The sequence below is a fragment of the Oryctolagus cuniculus genome, chromosome 17 (genome assembly GCF_964237555.1).
Source record: "Oryctolagus cuniculus chromosome 17, mOryCun1.1, whole genome shotgun sequence".
NCBI lineage: Eukaryota > Metazoa > Chordata > Mammalia > Lagomorpha > Leporidae > Oryctolagus > Oryctolagus cuniculus.
Genome location: NC_091448.1, coordinates 45095921 through 45114169, shown reverse-complemented (window position 1 = coordinate 45114169; position 18249 = coordinate 45095921). Strand labels below are relative to the sequence as shown.

The 18249-nt window shown below is 45.0% G+C and overlaps 1 protein-coding gene, 1 long non-coding RNA gene, 1 other non-coding gene and 1 pseudogene across 10 annotated transcripts in view; 1 reads left to right on the top strand and 3 right to left on the bottom strand.

Moving 5' to 3' along the window:
• Nucleotides 1-18249, top strand: part of SSH2 (slingshot protein phosphatase 2) — a 280902-nt gene that overhangs the window by 252283 nt on the left and 10370 nt on the right. For all 7 annotated transcript variants that reach the window (XM_070061153.1, XM_002718906.5, XM_008270960.4 and 4 more), the window contains one exon: nucleotides 4880-5080. In XM_070061153.1, the coding sequence (XP_069917254.1) occupies nucleotides 4880-5080 (201 nt within the window). The remainder of the gene's footprint in view (nucleotides 1-4879; nucleotides 5081-18249) is intronic.
• On the bottom strand, nucleotides 39-15260 carry LOC138846177 (uncharacterized). Of its 2 annotated transcripts, none has more exons than XR_011383617.1 (2): nucleotides 14379-15260; nucleotides 39-399 (listed from the first exon to the last, which is right to left on the bottom strand). It is a non-coding gene; the product is annotated as an uncharacterized lncRNA (long non-coding RNA). The 2 variants fall into 2 exon arrangements; XR_011383616.1 differs by having other exon boundaries at nucleotides 14518-15260.
• On the bottom strand, nucleotides 11839-11945 carry LOC138846363 (U6 spliceosomal RNA). Its single transcript, XR_011383845.1, has one exon. It is a non-coding gene; the product is annotated as a U6 spliceosomal RNA (small nuclear RNA).
• On the bottom strand, nucleotides 17601-17757 carry LOC127484570 (U2 spliceosomal RNA; annotated as a pseudogene).

The window sequence follows — 18249 nt, the reverse complement described above, 5'->3', positions numbered from 1 at the left end:
AATTATTGATGGTGCTTAGGAAATAAAAAAAGGACTGGTTTTTTTTAAGATTTTATTTTTTTTAAGATTTTATTTCATTTTATTTGATAGGCCAAGTTACAGAGACAGAGGGAGAGACAAAGATCTTCCATCTGCTGGTTCACTCCCCAGATGGCCACAACAGTTGGGGTTGGGCTAGGCAGGAGCCAGGAGCTTCTTCTAGTCCCTCAGATATGTGCAAGGGCCCAAGCACTTGGGCTATCTTCCTCTGCTTTCCCAGGCACATTAGCAGGGAACTGGATCAGAAGTGGAGCCGCCAGGATTCGAATCAGCATGATGCCCATATTGGGATGCCAGCATGACAGGTAGCAGCTTCACTTGCCTTACCACAGTGCTGGCAGCGACTCTGGTTTTTTAATCCTAGACAAAAAAAACTAATGATTTAATACTTTTCCTTTTAGTAAATGAAGCCCTAGAAGAAATAGCTTCATGTTCACTGTTTCCATTAGCAGAAAGTTAAATAGAATAGACTTATGCTGCAACAACAGAAATAGAAATGAAAGATAGGAATTATAAATGAAATTCTTAAGTTGCAGTGAGGACATTTTAAAAGTAGAGTAGAGGAGCTGGTGCTGAGGCGTAGTGGTTAAGGTTGCCACTTCCATATGGGCACCGGTTTGAGTCCCAGCAGCTCCTCTTCCTATCCAGCTCTGCTATGGCCTGGGAAAGCAGTAGAAGATGGCCCAAGTGCTTGGGCCCCTGCACCCACATGGGAGCCCGAAAGAAGCTCCTGGCTTCAGATCAGCCCAGCTCCAGCCATTGCGGCCATCTGGGGAGTGAACCAGCAGATAGAACATCTCTCACTCTCTCTCTCTGCCTCTGCCTCTCTGTAACTCTGCCTTTCAAATAAACAAATAAATCATTTTTTTAAAAAAGTGGAGTAGAAATTATTTCAGATAAGTAGAATACTTGTCTTCCTCTCTGAAGGTGAGGAGAGAAACACAGGGAGCTTTGGAAATCTTTTCCCTTTCTTTTATTCTTCTCATGATACTCTAAATGGTGGATTTTTCTCTGACCCTTATGTTGATGTATTCCTTAAATTAACTGGCCGTTATAGTAAAACTATTTAGTGTTAACTTAGTGTGTCATATTAATATATCACTGCATTTTTTTAAGTCCCTAGGGATTTCCCTGCCACTCCTATTTATTACATCACTAGAAAGAATCAAAAATGAACTTGTTGGCCAGATTTCTTTTTTTTTTTTTTTTTTTTTTTTTTTTGATAGGCAGAGTGGACAGAGAGAGAGACAGAGAGAGAAAGGTCTTCCTTTGCCGTTGGTTCACCCTCCAATGGCCGCCGCTGCAGCCGGCGCACCGCGCTGATCCGATGGCAGGAGCCAGGATCCAGGTGCTTTTTCCTGGTCTCCCATGGGGTGCAGGGCCCAAGCACCTGGGCCATCCTCCACTGCACTCCCTGGCCATAGCAGAGGGCTGTGTTGGCCAGATTTCTTCAAACTATCCCCAGCAGATGAGAAATGCTTCTGTTTTTAAAGTGCCCTTTAAGAATGATTTCACATCTCTCTAAAGGACCTTCATGATGAGGAAATTCTTTATCTTAGTTACCCTAAATATTCATTCTCTAGCTGGAGCCTATTCCTTTAGTCTCTGGCCAGCATCTCAACGGGTGTTTTATATCCTTGAAGCCTTCTGATAAATCATTCCCAGTATTATGCCATTCATGGCATGCTTAATATGTGCCAGGTGCTTTATATGTATTCTGTACTGTAACATTTTCTAAAACCAAAGAGACAGACACTGTTGTCATCCCATGTAAGTGAGGACAGACTCTACAGATAGAAATCAGAGATTAAATAAGTGGTGGAGACAGGAACTGAATCAAGATCATGTCTCATTTCAGGGTCCATCAGGTCTACAAGAATCATCTAGTTCCATAAGAGAAGGGGACCAGCAAAGACTAGGCAAGGATCTTAGCCTTGAGAAAAGACTTAGCAGGATCTCAGCCAGAGAGGCTAGAGTTGAGGATGAGGCCTCTGTCCCAGTGAAAAGAAAGGCTGATTTCAGGTGGTATTGGGGAGAGAGACCCATGAGGCACCCAGGGCACAAATGGAGGCACTTACTTTCGGACACCTGCAGGTGTAATGTCATTGCCTGGGAGGGAGACATCCTCTCGGTGCATCCTCTGTCTCACACTACTCAAGATCCTGATTCCTAACGGGATGCCAGGCTTAATCTAGACATTCAATATTGCAGGAGAGAGGGCAGTTATGAAAGATAGGGTTGGGTTAGGTGGGAACTGATCCTTCGTTATAGAAATTGAATCCATCCACTGAAAAAGCCGCATTGAAAATATGCCAAAGAGATGTTTTCATGGGAGTGGATTTCATAGCTGTATTTTACTTGGGATTGTCCAAGTATGTCCTACAGGCATAGACCTGAAATTTGATGCATTAACGGTGCCAGGGCTTGATGGGAAGATATAGAGCACATGTCTGAACTTCCATCTGAATCACTGTGCATTTATTTCGTACCTGTAACTCTAAATGGTGCTCTAAGTAAAACAGATACTTCCTTGGCATTTGGGATAATGTAAGCACCAATCTTTTTTTTTTTTAATTTATTTTTTATTTTTTTATTTTTTGACAGCCAAAGTGGACAGTGAGAGAGAGAGAGACAGAGAGAAAGGTCTTCCTTTGCCGTTGGTTCACCCTCCAATGGCCGCCGCGGCCAGCGTACCACACCGATCTGATGGCAGGAGCCAGGTACTTATCCTGGTCTCCCACGGGGTGCAGGGCCCAAGTACTTGGGCCATCCTCCACTGCACTCTCTGGCCATAGCAGAGAGCTGGCCTGGAAGAGGGGCAACCAGGACAGAATCCGGCGCCCCAACCGGGACTAGAACCCGGTGTGCCGGCGCCGCAAGGCAGAGGATTAGCGTACTGAGCCACGGTGCCGGCCAGCACCAATCTTGAATAGCAAAATTTTGTACTTAATTGGCAGATAGAAGGTTAATCTTACCTTTGAGACTATTTCAAGTATTCCAGGCCATTCTCTGCATTTTTGTAGCTTACCTGACTCCCTCTTTTTGCCGCCTAACCTCATGTGTCCTTGTTTGCTTAACTCTTTCCTGTGTCTCTGGCTCTTTTTCCAGAATAAGGATTATAAGCTTCTGGAAGAAAACTTTTCCATTTTTTTTTTTTTAAGATTTATTAATTTTATTCAAAAGGCAGAGTTAGAGAGAGGGAGGGAGAGACAGAGACATCCTCCATTCTCTGGTTCACTCCCCAAATGGGTGCAACAGCCAGAGCTGGGCCAGTCCAAAGTGAGGAACCAGGAGCGTTTTCTGGGTCTCCCACATGGGTAAAGGGGCCCAAGCAATTGGGCCATCCTCCAGTGCTTTCCCAGGCCATTAGCAAGGAGCTAGATCAGAAGTGAAGCAGCCAGGACTCAAACTGGCGCCCATATGGGATGCTGTCTCCCCAGGGTAGAGATTTAACCTACTATGCCACAGTGCCAGCCCCAGAAGAAAGAGTTTCTACCTTCACACAAGTGAATGAATGAATGAATGAATGAATAGATGTCCCTTTTAGGCTGATAGGACATATATTGACTCATTAGAATAGACACTTAGGGAGGATTCCACGTGCACAAGTGATGAGTGACATTCCTTTTTTTCCATACTTTAAAATGTACCTACTTAAGCATCTGGCATGTATAATGAGTACATCCATAAGTTTGCTCATACATTTGCAAGTATTTGAAGGCTACTGTGTGCCAAACACTGTTATTAGCAGAATTAGTATAACTGAGTAATGGCCTTATCCTAGGTAATAAACCCTGACGTGTTAATGTTGAGACTGAGGCAATTTGTTCATATAGCTTTATGGTAACTTAATTTTTTTTTCACTTTGTTAAAAAAACAAAAATAGGCTGGTGTCGCAGCTCAATAGGCTAATCCTCCGCCTGCGGCGCCGGCACACCGGGTTCTAGTCCCAGTTGGGGTGCCGGATTCTGTCCTGGTTGCCCCTCTTCCAGGCCAGCTCTCTGCTGTGGCCAGGGAGTGCAGTGGAGGATGGCCCAAGTGCTTGGGCCCTGCACCCCATGGGAGACCAGGAAAAGCACCTGGATCCTGGCTTCAGATCAGCGAGGTGCGCCAGCCGCAGCGCAGTGGCCATTGTGAGGTGAACCAACGGAAAAGGAAGATCTTTCTATCTCTCACTGTCCACTCTGCCTGTCCAAAAAAAAAAAACCAGAGCTGTGGCAGAGCAGAGAGGAAGGCTGATTTCATTTGGTTTGTGCTTCCCACCAGAGACAAAACCATTCCTGGAACTTAAACTGGATTCAAATAGTTCATACTATTTGAATAAATTAGATGAATCCCTGCCATGCCCGAACCCCAGGGGAGTACCAGCCATGAAACATGCCCCTGAAGCTTTGAGAGAACTGGGCTCCATCACACACAAATGTGCTCCAGTCCCTAAATCCAAAGTGCTCCCTCTACATTCTGTGACCACCTGTCATTGTATTTCCCATTTGGAATTTTGTCTCTCCCATTGAATTCTTCCCTTTAAAGTACAGCTGCATGTTACTGACCTTTGCAGACTAGCACCTTGCACATTGTCTAACATATGATAAATATCTGGTAAATGTTTACTGGATGAATTAAAGAAGCATATTATTAACATTGAATAGTATTTGAAATTACACTAGAGCTGCCTGTCCTGCTCACACATTTGATTATAGATTTGCACAAGTGGACCAAGGAGAAGGGATTGCATAGCAGTAAAATGGAAGGGTAGGACAGGAGACCTGAAAAAATATAGAACCCAGCTTTTAAAATATACTCACTGTTCTCTTTTCTTTACCTTCATTTCCCAAACTAGGAAACATGGATCTAAATGTCTTGTACATTGCAAGATGGGGGTGAGCCGCTCAGCCTCCACTGTAATTGCCTATGCAATGAAGGAATATGGCTGGAATCTGGATCGAGCCTATGATTATGTGAAGGAAAGACGAACGGTGACCAAACCTAACCCCAGCTTCATGAGACAACTGGAAGAGTATCAGGGGATCTTGCTGGCAAGGTGAGTCCTTGCGTGACTTTCTTGGATTCTCCCTCCTTCAGGCTATAAAGCAAGGTGAAAAGTCCTCCTTTGCAGCTAATTCTCAGCCTGATTTGGAGGTGATGATACTTTTTGAAAATAAATTTCTTTATTAATCCAATTTTCCAAAACTAAGTATAAGCTTTTAAGATTATCATGGAAGATTCGGCATTTAATCTCAAGTTAATAAAAGTAAAGAATGGAAATACTATGCTCTTATTTTAGTTCTCAATTTTGATAAGTACTTCTCAACATCTTATAAGGTGAAATACAGGCCGGCGCCGCGGCTCAATAGGCTAATCCTCCACTTACGGTGCCGGCACACCAGGTTCTAGTCCCGGTTGGGGCGCCGGATTCTGTCCGGGTTGCCCCTCTTCCAGGCCAGCTCTCTGCTGTGGCCAGGGAGTGCAGTGGAGGATGGCTCAGGTTCTTGGGCCCTGCACCCACATGGGAGACCAGGAGAAGCACCTGGCTCCTGGCTTCGGATCAGCGTGCAGCGCGCCGGCTGCGGCGGCCATTGGAGGGTGAACCAACTGCAAAAGGAAGACCTTTCTCTCTGTCTCTCTCACTCTCACTGTCCACTCTGCCTGTCAAAAAAAAAAGGTGAAATACAGCTGCCTTTTCAAAATGAATACTGGTTACCCCAAGGTAATGTTCCTTTTGGCCCATTCTTTTAAAAAAAGTTCCTACTGCTACTTTTTTGGATCTTTTTTTTTCTTTCAGTGTTCAGTTACACTGAGCCCTCTCCCTTAATTTGGATCATATGTGTTGCACATCAGAATTGAAATGTATATAACTTGTTTAAGATATTTTTCTTTTTTAAAAAGCTTTTAATCCAGTTTTTTATATATGCTTTGCAAAAACATAGAAAATTACAAAGGGAAAAATACTTTAAAGGCTCAATACCCACAAATAGCAGTCAGCATTACTTTACCAGTTTTCTAGGTTTTAATCTGTAAGATATCTCGATGGGTATTTTTTCCACAAAATCTGTTCTGCAGCCTGCCTCTCTACCCAGTACTGGGTCTTGAACACTTCCTGTATCAATAAGAACTAGTTGTTCTCAATAATGATTTGATAATTGGTTATAAAATGAGTGGTTAATATCCAAACCTCATTAGCCCTTTGGAATGTTGACAGCTACCTTCAGCTGCTCTTGGGGACAAGTATTAGAAATTAAACAACTTAAGGATCAGTTTCCTGAAGTGTCACGTGCTGAAATTCTGGGGATTGCTAGATTTTGCTTTTTTTACTTGTGGGCTTGTTCTAGCTGGTTTTGTTTGGGTGAAAGCGCAGATGTCTAGAAGCCGTTGGGGCCAGGTCCAGGGTTTAACTCCAGTGAGTCTCATGACTTGGTCTTGACTCTTGAATCTGGGACGTGTTTCCCCTGAACTAAATGTTAAGTCGCCTTCCAGCCTATCCGGGCAGAAGGACATCCCTCTCACCCCCGAAGTCTTGTGAAAATGTGGCCACAGCATAGCATTACAGTTTCCACTAAAGAAAGCCCTCCCATTTACTCAGCATTTGGCATGATTTCCTCTGAGCCATTCTCCTAGGAGGCTGGGAGGACACTCAAGCCTCCTCTGTTTAAAAGAATTTACAAGTCTTTGGAGACAGATTTTGATGACATTTGGGACTGGATCAGAAGGTAGGACACAGCAGTTCCTTTTGGCACAAGAAAGAGGCATCTGAGCGTTTGTGGAGACGTAACTGTTGTATATTCCCAAACACACACATGCCGGATGTTAGGCAGTGTCCTCAGGTGACCCACTCCGGGGAAGGATACTATGTGTCCTGCCAATTTCAGTATTTATTCTGGAATCCCAGGCTACTGCAAGCTGTTGGGATGGTGGTTTTTTTTGTTTGTTTGTTTTGTTTGTTTTGTAGAGTGTGTGATTTTTCTTAAATGTTAGAGCAATTTCAGAAAAGTCTTAATGAGGATGAGAAGGGCAGCAGAGTCTTGAAACCCACCGCTGCTCTTTCCTTGCCCTTTCTCTTCCTGTTCCGTGTTGACTTTCTGGGCTTGATTTTTGGGCAAAGGGGAAGCCCTGGAAAGAGTAAAATTCACGAAATTTGAATCCATGGATCTGGTTTCCATCCCTGGTTCACTGAACCCTTGCTGCAACCTTGAGAAATTACCTCCCATTTCTGACCCTATAAAATGAAAATCAAGAGATCCACACCACAGGGTTGTAGTTGGGAATAAAAATATGTATCAGTGCGCATTGTGTGTTGCTGAGGCTTACTCAGATGTGAGTCTCATCTCCTTCACCCAGGGCCATCCAGAAAGGACACACATGTATGTGCTGTTTCTTTCTTTCTCCTTCACATCAACCATTGCCTCCCAACACCCACAAAAACACTATCTCAATTACAAATTGAAATTACCTATTTGGGATGTTTCCTGAATTGTAAGCACTGGAATATAGTGCTAGGAATATTACTTAAGCTGATTTTGGCTACAATTAGTAGAATACCTACATCTATCAAGACTCAATGGGGCCGGCGCCATGGCGCAGCAGGTTAACGCCCTGGCCTGAAGCGCCAGCATCCCATGTGGGCACCAGTTCGAGACCTGGCTGCTCCACTTCCAATCCAGCTCTCTGCTATGGCCTGGGAAAGCAGAAGAAGATGGCCCAAGTACTTGGGCCCCTGCACTCACATGGGAAATCTGGAAGAAGCTCCTGGCTCCTGCCTTCAGATTGGCACAGCTCCGGCAGTTGCGGCCAGTTTGGGAGTGGACCAGCAGATGGAAGATCTCTTTCTCTCTGCAGACTCTCCTCTCTCTATGTTACTCTGACTTGCAAATAAATAAATAAATCTTTAAAAAAAAAAAAAAAAAGACTCAATAAGAGGGGCTGGCACTGTGGCACAGCAGGTTAAAGCCCTGGCCTGAAGCACTGGCATCCCATATGGGCTCTGGTTCTAGTCCCGGCTGCTCCTCTTCCGATCCAGCTCTCTGCTATGGCCTGGGAAAGCAGTGGAAGATGGACCAAATCCTTGGGCTGCCCATGTGGGAGACCCGGAAGAAGCTCCTGGCTCCTGGCTTTGGATTGGCGCAGCTCTGGTCATTGCAGCCATTAGGGGAGTGAACCAGCAGATGGAAAACCTCTTACTCCCTCTCTTTCTCTCTCCCTCCCTCCCTTGCTCCCTCATTGCCTCCCCCCTCCCCTCCTCCTCCCTCCTTCTCTCTCTGTAACTCTGCCTTTCAAATAAGATAAATAAATCTTTTTTAAAAGAATAAGATGAGGGCATTTTAGCGAACATTTTAACCACTAGGCTAAATGCCCGCCCCCCAGATAGGATTATTTGAGGAGGATTTTATAAAGGGACTCTTTACAAAGATGTGACTTTGTAGCCAAATTAACGGACGCTTTATCAGCAGGGCTATTTGGATTTGGTTCCCAAAGAGGAAGGAGACTCCAGTAGAAAAAGCACCTTCAGAAATGAGTAGTAGGGGCCGGCGCTTTAGCTTGTGGAAGGTTAAACTGCCTGCAAGTCCCTGGACCCCTGCACCCATGTGGGAGACCTGGAAGAAGCTCCTGGCTTTGGTTTGGCCCAACCCTGGCCATTACGGCCATTTCGGCTATTTGGGGAATAAACCAGCAGATGGAAGATTTCTCTCTCTCTCTCTCTCTCTCTCTCTGCCTTTCAAATAAATAATTTTTTAAAAAAAGAAATGAGGAGTAACCTTCAGTCAGAGGGACACAGCTAACCTGAGGTGACCCTGCAGAAAGAGAGCTCGGAAGTAACACCATGTCCTCCATCTTTCCCTCTCCAGTCTCCTTCAAGGGCTTCCCATTAACCAAACCTGTGCAAGTCAGAAGAAAGGGCCTGTTAATGCAGTCCATAGATCAGGCCCTGGACCAGAGCAGGGTAGAGAAGCTGAAGATTGGACCTGCAGAGACAAATAGAAGATATCTAGCCCAACAATCCACTACTGGTGGTTTTATTGGTTGACTGGTTAAAGATTTATTATTTATTTGAAAATCAGAGTTATATAGAGAGAAGCGGGAAAGAGAAAGAGGGATCTTCTATCCATTGGTTCACTCTCCAAATGGCCACATTGGCTGGGACTAGACCAAGCCAAAGCCAGGATCCTGGAACTCCATCTGGCTCTCCCATGTGGATGCAAGGGCCCAAGGATTTGGGCATCCTCTGTGGGCTTTCCCAGACACATTAGCAGAGAGCTGGATCAGAAGTGGAGCAGCCAGGACTTGAATTGGCACCTACATGGGATACTGGCATTGCAGGTGGTAGCTTAAGCCCCTGGCATGACCATGCCAGCCCCTATAGGTAATTTTTTTTTTTTAATGCTGAATTATCTACTTGCTCTTTTGTTGCCTGTACTGTTTGTTTCATATCCAAGAAATCATTGCCAAATTCAATAGCATGAAGCTTTCCTCCTGTGTTTTCTCTTTTAAAAAATTTATTTATTTGCAAAGCAGAGTTACAGAGAGGCAGAGAGAAAAGTCTTCCATCAGCTGGTTCACTCCCTAAATAGCCACAAGGGCTGGAGCTAGGCTGATCCAAAGCAAGGAGCCAGGAGCTTCTCTTCTGTGTCTCCCACACAGGGTGCAGGGGCCCAAGAACCTGGGCCATTTTCCACTGCTTTCCCAGGCCATAGTAGAGCTGGATCAAAAGTGGAGCAGCCAGGACTCAAACCAGCACCCATATGGGATGCCAGCACTGCAGACCAGGGCTTTACCCACTATGCCACAGCACCAGCCCCAGGTAGTTTTAAAAGTTGTACCAGAAGCATGCATTAAGCCTAGCTGTTAAGATACCTGCAGCCTTTGTCAGAGTACCTGGGCTCCATACTTGACCCCAGCTCCTGACTCCAGCTTCATGATAATGTAGACCATGGGAGACAATGGCGATGGCTCAGGTGAAGGGGTTTCTGTCACCTACATGGAAGACCTTGATTGATTTCCTGGCTCCCAGCTTCAGAGTGGTGATTGCGGGCATTTGGAGGAGTGAATCACCAGTGCTTACTTGCTTTCTGTCTCATAAATATATAAATAAATGTTTAAAAAGAAGAGTTGGGACATTTATCATCTGCCATAACAAGAAGCACAGTAGTTTCTGTAATGGCTTGGTGGTGACTAATCAGAGAATCTGATGGGGTCCATCTTTCTTCTCTACCTTCCTTAGTTAATGATCTGGTCTTTAAGGTTGTCTCATGATTGCCAGATGTTTTCCACACTTCTGGGCATCTACAAATAAGTTACACAGCATCTAAAGAAAAAGTTCATTTAAATTAGAGAGGAAGAACTTTCTCAGAAGGTCCCTGTAGACTTCCCTCCAGACTATTGGCCAGGAATGGAATTATGTCTAAAACCATTCACTGGCAGGGAAATGGAATATTTAGGACTAGGTAAAATATATTCACATTTATCCTCTGGTGCTAGAGAAGTGCCACATTACCTGAACCCTTGGGATGGGGAACACTCAAACCAAATCAGGCCTCTGGTGAGAAAAATGACTGTTAGGTGTACATTCATTAGAGTCTACAGTGCATGATGTGTTGTCAGGAAACCTTGGCACTTGGCAGGCTGACTGCCAAGTGTATTGAACCCAGCAGACTCTAGCCCAGTTCCTAAGTGCCTGCTTAGAAGAGTGAAGAGAGTCCCATACTCCTGTGACTGAAGATCTATCAAGCCTTGCAGTGTAGAAAAACAAAGTCCTGAGAGAAATCCTGCTTACTCTGTTTGCAGAGCTGTTCCATTTCCTGTACAGCTGTTTGTTTGTTTTTTTTTTTTTCTAAAGATGTATTTGTTTATTTGAAAATCAGAGTTACACCGAGAGAGAAGAAGAGGCAGAGAGAGAGAGGTCTTTCATCCGATGGTTCACTCCCCAATTGGGCACAACAGCCGGAGGTGCACCAATCCAAAGCCAGGAGCTTCTTCCAGGTCTCCCACATAGATACAGGGGCCTAAGGACTTGGGCCATCCTCTGCTGCTTTCCCAGGCCATAGCAGAGAACCAGATTGGAAGAGGAGTAACCGGGACTAGAACCGGCGCCCATATGGGATGCCGGTGCTTCAGGCCAGGGCGTTAACCCGCTGCGCCACAGCACCGGCCCCTGTTTGGGTCTTGTGTTTTGTATATTCTCCCAGAAGGTCTGTGGTGTTTTTCTCAAAGAGCTAGAGCCTTGATCCTTGGGTGTCCAAGTGACACCGAGTGCTTAACTCAAGGTGCCCCCTCTCAGGGAGCATTAGCTTAGCGTTTTGACCTCTTAATAGAAGAGAACATGACATCAGGTTCCTATAGTGATCTATGAATTAGTTACATTCTTAATTAGAGTGTGAGTATGTAGACAAGCAGTTGATAACTTATCTGAAATACAAAGGGGTTTATCTTTCAGTATATCATTAAGAGCTAACATTTAATACTCTATAGACTTAAAAATGATGACATTGTAAAGTTATTGATACTATTCATATCTGATTTTTTTTTTTATTTTTATAGTTGGGGGATGGGATTGAGACAGGAGAGAGGGAGTATGTGTTATAATCCTACATTAAAATGCCTGTGGCCCTGTTTATTCTCCACTCTGATTATGCAGGTATTGGCAGATTTTTATTCCACTAGACAGGTTCAGATTTCAAGCAGACCATTTGCAAGTTGGGCCATGTGTCTGTGGCATTTGGTTCCAGTAGGCAGGGGACAAGGAGGAGAAACTGAGTAGTGTTAATCTGTGCCACATGTCCTTACTAATGTCAGTTTTTTTTTTTTTTTTTAAATATGGAACGCTTCACGAATTTGCGTGTCATCCTTGCGCAGGGGCCATGCTAATCTTCTCTGTATCGTTCCAATTTTAGTATATGTGCTGCCGAAGCGAGCACTAACTAATGTCAGTTTTGATTATTTGAGAGCCCCTGTCATAAAGACCAGAGAAGGCAGGGCTGACTTTTACTCAGGCTTTGCTAGTAGAGATACTGATGTATAGTTAGCTGATTTACAGTGGTTAGCCAGTGGCAGGGAACCTGAGAATAACTGGATTTTTTTGGTTAAATTTTATTATTTATTTGAGAGGTCAGGTTACAAACAGAGAGAGGGAGAGACATAGAGAAAAGTCTTCCATCCGCTGGTTCACTCACCAGTAGGCTGCAACGGCCAGAGCTGTACTGATCTGAAGCCAGAAGCCAGGAGTTTCTTCTGGGTCTCCCTCGCAGGTGCAAGGGCCCAAGGGCTTGGCCATCTCCACTGCTTTCCCAGGCCATAGCACAGAGCTGGATCAGAAGTGGAGCAGCCAGAACTCAAACTAGTGCCCATATGGGATGCTGGCACTGCAGGTGGCGGCTTTACCTGCTACGCCACAGCACCAGCCCCCAGAGTACTCCATTTTTAGCAGTACCTCCCTCTGAATAACCTTCTCAGACAGAGTGAATGCTTTATTAAACATGAAACAAGAAAAGAAAGGAGAAGGGAGCTGGGGAAGAGAAGGGAAAAAGAAGGGGGTGCCTTATGCATCCTGTCATTTAAATTATTTAAATGTCCTCTTGTTCATTTACTAAGTAAAAGGCCAAATTCTTACTCAGAATGGCCCATCTGTGTGTTTACATGAATCCACATTCAGGTCAGAGGCCACTCAAGGGAGAAAGGATCTGAGACTTGATTGCATCATCCTGGCCACAGACCAACTCTCAAGTTCTTTTTTGGCAGCATGTTTGCTTGTTGCCTGCCTCAAATAGGTGTTGGGGGATGGGCAGAGTCAGCTGGGTTTAAAAGGTAACCGTTTAAAATAATACATGTGATCTAATGTCGCATGTCTATCCCTACCAGTCATGAAGCATTAAGACTAACTGTCTTGGGATGAAGCTTCAATGGAAAACAATCTGGTGATGCATCCATACCCCATGAGCCACCTTTCCCATTCTGTATGTAACACCCTTGAGTACCTTAGGTGTGTACCAGACACAGGAATGCCTGTGGCGATATCGTTTGTAATACCCAAGACTATTAAAAGAATGGATAAATAAATTATGGCACATTCATTATACTCTACGAGTTCTATACACAGTGATGAATTTTAAAAAACATAATAAAGTTAGGCAAAAAAGTTGTAGATTACATACAGTATGATTTTATTTAAAGTTCAAAATATGCAAAACTCTGCAGTTAAGAGCAAAACATGGTGATACTATGAGGAACAGAAAGGGAGTGATAACCCCAAAATTCGGGATGACATTACCCCTGAGTAGGAGGAGGAAGGAGAGGAAGGGGCACCCAGAGTGGCAGTGCTGCAAAGGCTCTGGTGAGGAACATCTGGACTGTGTCAGAGCTGCCTGCCACTCTTTCTGCAGGTTCTGTTGCAAAAGAGAAGAAAGCAGCAACATCGTACCTGTCTTCAGAGATTTTTTTCCCCTTTAAAAATAGGCATCAATTTAATTCCAGAGCCCCAACTCAATATTATCTGAGGATTATCTCTACCAGGAAGAGAAGAAAATCCCTGCGGGGCAGCACAGCTGTGACGTCAGCCACTTCCTCTGAAACATGCAGTTTGTGCCCATGGCGTAACTTTGGTCTTTCGTTCCCTCCTGACGCACGCATGATTTTCAAGCAGTTTTAAAAACTATACTTCAGAAGATTCATGGAATCATGAAAACTTCTCATTAACCTGTTGACTGTTAAGATCAGCTCTTCTGTGTTAGTGGGAGAGCTAGAACAGCTACTCCTGAGATGTCTCCCTAGTCATGTGCATCACAGGTGCTGTCCTGTCCTGGTGGGTGAGCGAGCTGGTGCAGGCTTGAATACCCTCAGGACAGGGGAGGGACAGGAATTGGAGAACTCACTCTGGAATTAAGCAGGAAACAGGGGTGTCTGGATATGAGAGACAAAACTTCAAAAGGAAGCACATTGGCCCTAGTTAACAATGCACAGTTTAGGGACTAATGTTGTGGCACAATGGATTAAGCCACTGCCTGTGATGCCAGCATGCCATGTGAACACCAGTTCAAGACCCAGCTGCTCCACTACTGATGCAGGCCCCTTCTAATGCATCTGGGAAAGCAGCAGAAGATGGGCCAAGTGCTTGGGCCCTTGATACCCACATAAGAGACCCAGATGGAGTTCCAGGCTCCTGGCTTTGCCCAAGCCATTGCAGCCATGTGGGGAGTGAACCAGCAGATGGAAGATTTCTCTCTGTCCCTCCCTCTCTCTGTAACTCTGCCTTTCAAACAAATAAATCTTTAAAAAGAAAAAGTTTTTTAAAAAATGTACAATTTAGGTCCCACCTATCCAAGCAGTCCAGCTTACCCCTCCCCACAGCCACTCACTTGTTTGAGATCTGTGATATGTTGTCTCCTCCTAGGGGTGACTGGAGTTCATGCAGCTTGGAAAAGGTGAAAAACCCCATCTTACACCCAGCTAAGTAATTACAGCTAGTCTTCATAAACAGCTTGACCTGCTTCCTACCTGGGAAAGCACCCTGTATCTTGCGGGCCTGAGTCAGAGAGAGCCTCACTGGAGCAGCAGACAGGCAAAGGGAGCTAAGAGCAGGTGCAGAGTTGAGAACAAACAGGAGGTCACATTAGTGCAGGCGCATGACTGGGCAGAGCCTGGGCGTGGCCCTGAGCCCGGGGCAAGTTGTTTTGGGCAGAGTTTCCCATTCCACCCTGCGGTTAGGTAACTCTTCATCAGCTTGTAAGTCATGGAGACCGCACCCCCAAGCACCACACTTAGTGAACTGTTCCTTGGTCAGGTGATCTGACCAACCACACACTCTTTGCCTGGGGCTTTGGGAACTGTGCTTCCCATTAGAGTGTATGATTTGAAATGAAATCTCAAAGGGTGGATGTATGTGAGAGGTCTTTATTTGGCCCACCTACTTTTCCAGATGTTACCTTAGCTTGATGGTTTGTATCCAGAGATCCTTCTGAAAAGATCTGTCCTTTACACTTACCTTCTCGGTTCTGTTACTGAGCTTTCTCTCCAGGTGTACTAGCCTTGTCTTTGCTTTTCTAATTCAACAATGAGCAGTGTCCTCCTCACACCTGCACATCAATCTCTGATCCTACATCAGCTGCTCATCCCAATTATGAGACTTGGTAATGGGCTCTAATAGACTTTATGTTACTCGTATGTTGCTTTGATTCGGAGTCTTTTCCTGGTTGTAGTTGTTAAATATGGCTCATTTTTTAAAAATTAGAAAATTATAGAGATATGGAATATATAAAGTTTTTTTCTTTTCTTTTCTTTTTTTTTTTTTTTTTTTTTTTTTGACAGGCAGAGTTAGACAGAGAGAGACAGAGAGAAAAGTCTTCCTTCCGTTGGTTCACCCCGCAAATGGTTGTTATGGCTGGTGCGCTGCGCCGATCCGAACCCAGGAGGCAGGTGCTTCCTCCTGGTCTCCCATGCGGGTGCAGGGGCTCAAGCACTTGGGCCATCCTCCACTGCCTTCCCGGGCCACAGCAGAGAGCTGGACTGGAAGAAGAGCAACTGGGACAGAATCTGGCGCCCCAACCAGGACTAGAACCTGGGTGCCAGTGCCGCAGGTGGAGGATTAGCCTAGTGAGCTGCGGCGCCGGCTGGAATATATCAATTAAAAGCCTCCTCCTGGAAGTGTTTCTGCCTTCCTTGAATCTGTTACCAGTTTGCTGATACTCCTCCCAATTTTTTCCTATATTCTTTACTCTAAACGTGGAAACTAATTATTCCATATATGTTTAGTATTTTTTTCAGTTAGTAATAGTATACCCCACACATCATTAAATACCTCATAGTTTTTAACAGCACAAATTGTATGGACTATATGTAATAAATTTTTGGCATCTAATTTTTAGTATCACCTTATTATAGTAAATATCCTTTATGTGTATCTTTGTGCAATTTCAAAAGATGGATTGATTGATTTGAAAGGCAGAATTAAAGAGAGAGAGAAAGATGGATTGATTGATTTGAAAGGCAGAATTAGAGAGAGAGAGAGAGATCTTCATCTGCTAGTTCACTCCCCAAATGGCCACATTAACCGGGGCTAGGCCAAGCTGAAGACAGGAGCCAGGAGCTTTTTCCTGGTCTCCCATGCAGATGCAGGGGCCCAAGGACTTAGCCCTCCTACACTGCTTTCCCAAGTGCAATAATAGGGAGCTGGATCAGAAGTAGAGCAGCAAGACACAACCTGTTGCCCGTATGGGATGCCAGCACTGCAGGCTGTGGCTTAACCCACAGCACGTGGAGCATTTCTTATAGAAAAAATTATTTAATTTTTAAGTTTATTTCTTTGAAAGATAGAGTTCCCATCCACTAGCTCACTTCCTTACTTCCCAAATCCTCACAGTGGCCCTAGATTGGGGATGAAGCCAGGAACCGGAAATTCAATTCAGGCCTCCCACTTGGATGGCAGGAACTCCAACACTTGAGCCATCACTATGCAAGAAGCTGGAACAGAGCCAGGACTTGAACCCAGGCCCTCCAGTATGGTATATGGACATCCTAACCAATATCTTTAACTGCTAAGCCAAATACCTGCCCCTCCAAAAAAATTCTTAAAAAAGAACTGAGGCGGTGCTGTGGCGTAGCAGGTAAAGCCACCACCTGCGGTGCCGGCATTCCTGTGGGCACCGGTTCAGGTCCTAGCTGCTGCACTTCTGATCCAGCTCTCTGCTATAGCCTGGGAAGGCAGTAGAAGATGGCCCAAGTCCTTGGGCCCCTTCACCCACGTGGGAGACCTGGAAGAAGCTCCTGGCTCCTGGCTTGAGATCCGGCACAGCTCTGGCTGTTGCAGCCAATTGGGGAGTGAACCAGCGGATGGAAGACTGCTAGAGAGAGGTTGCCTCTCTTCTCTCTGTGTAACTCTTTCAAATAAAGAAATAAATCTTAAAAAAAAGAAGAAGAACACAGGGGCTGGCGTCGTGGCTCAGTTGGTTAATCCTCTGCTTGCAGTGCCAGCATCCCATATGGGCACCAGATTCTAGTCCCAGTTGCTCCTCTTCCAGTCCTGCTCTTTGCTGTGGCCCAGGAGGGCAGTGGAGGATGGCCCAAGTGCTTGGGCCCTGCACCGGCACGGGAGACCAGGAGAAGCACCTGGTTCCTGGCTTTGGATCGGCGCAGCTCCGGCCGTTGCGGCCATTTGGGGAGTGAACCAAAGGAAGGAAGACCTTTCTCTCTGTCTGTCTGTCTTTCTCTCTCTCTCTCTCACTGTCTGTAACTCTACTTGTCAAATAAAAAAAAAAAACATATTACATAAACCAAAATACCAACTTTTTTTTTTTTCAATTTTAAACTGATAAGAATAGATACTCGGCCGGTGCCGCGGCTCACTAGGCTAATCCTCCACCTTGCGGCGCCGGCACACTGGGTTCTAGTCCCAGTCGGGGCGCCGGATTCTGTCCCGGTTGCCCCTCTTCCAGGCCAGCTCTCTGCTGTGGCCCGGGAAGGCAGTGGAGGATGGCCCAAGTACTTGGGCCCTGCACCCCATGGGAGACCAGGATAAGTACCTGGCTCCTGCCATCGGATCAGTGCGGTGCGCTGGCCACAGCGTGCCGGCTGCAGTGGCCATTGGAGGGTGAACCAACGGCAAAGGAAGACCTTTCTCTCTGTCTCTCTCTCTCTCACTGTCCACTCTGCCTGTCAAAAAACAAAAAACAAAAAACAAAAAAACAAACAAACAAAAAACAGATACTACACTTGATCTTAGCCAAAAGGCTGAGAAGCGATTTTTTTTTTCAATTTTAAAACATAATTTTTTTAACTTTTATTTAACCAATATAAATTTCCAAAGTACAGCTTATGGATTACAATGGCTTTTCCCCACCCCCGTAACCTCCCTCCCATCTCCCACTGGCTCTCCCATTCCATTCACACCAAGAGTCATTTTCAATTATCTTTATATACAGAAGATCAATTTAGTATATATTAAGTAAAGATTTCAACAGACTGCACCCACACAGAAACACAAAGTGTAAAGTACTGTTTGAGTACTAGTTATAGCATTAATTCACATTGTACAACACATTAAGGACAGAGATCCTACATGAGGAGTAAGTGCACAGTGACTCCTGTTGTTGACTTAACAAATTGACACTCTTGTTTATTGCGTCAGTAATCTCCCTAGGCTCTTGTCATGAGTTGCCAAGGCTATGGAAGCCTTTTTGACTTCGCCAACTCCGATCTTATTTAGACAAGGTCATAGTCAAAGTGGAAGTTCTC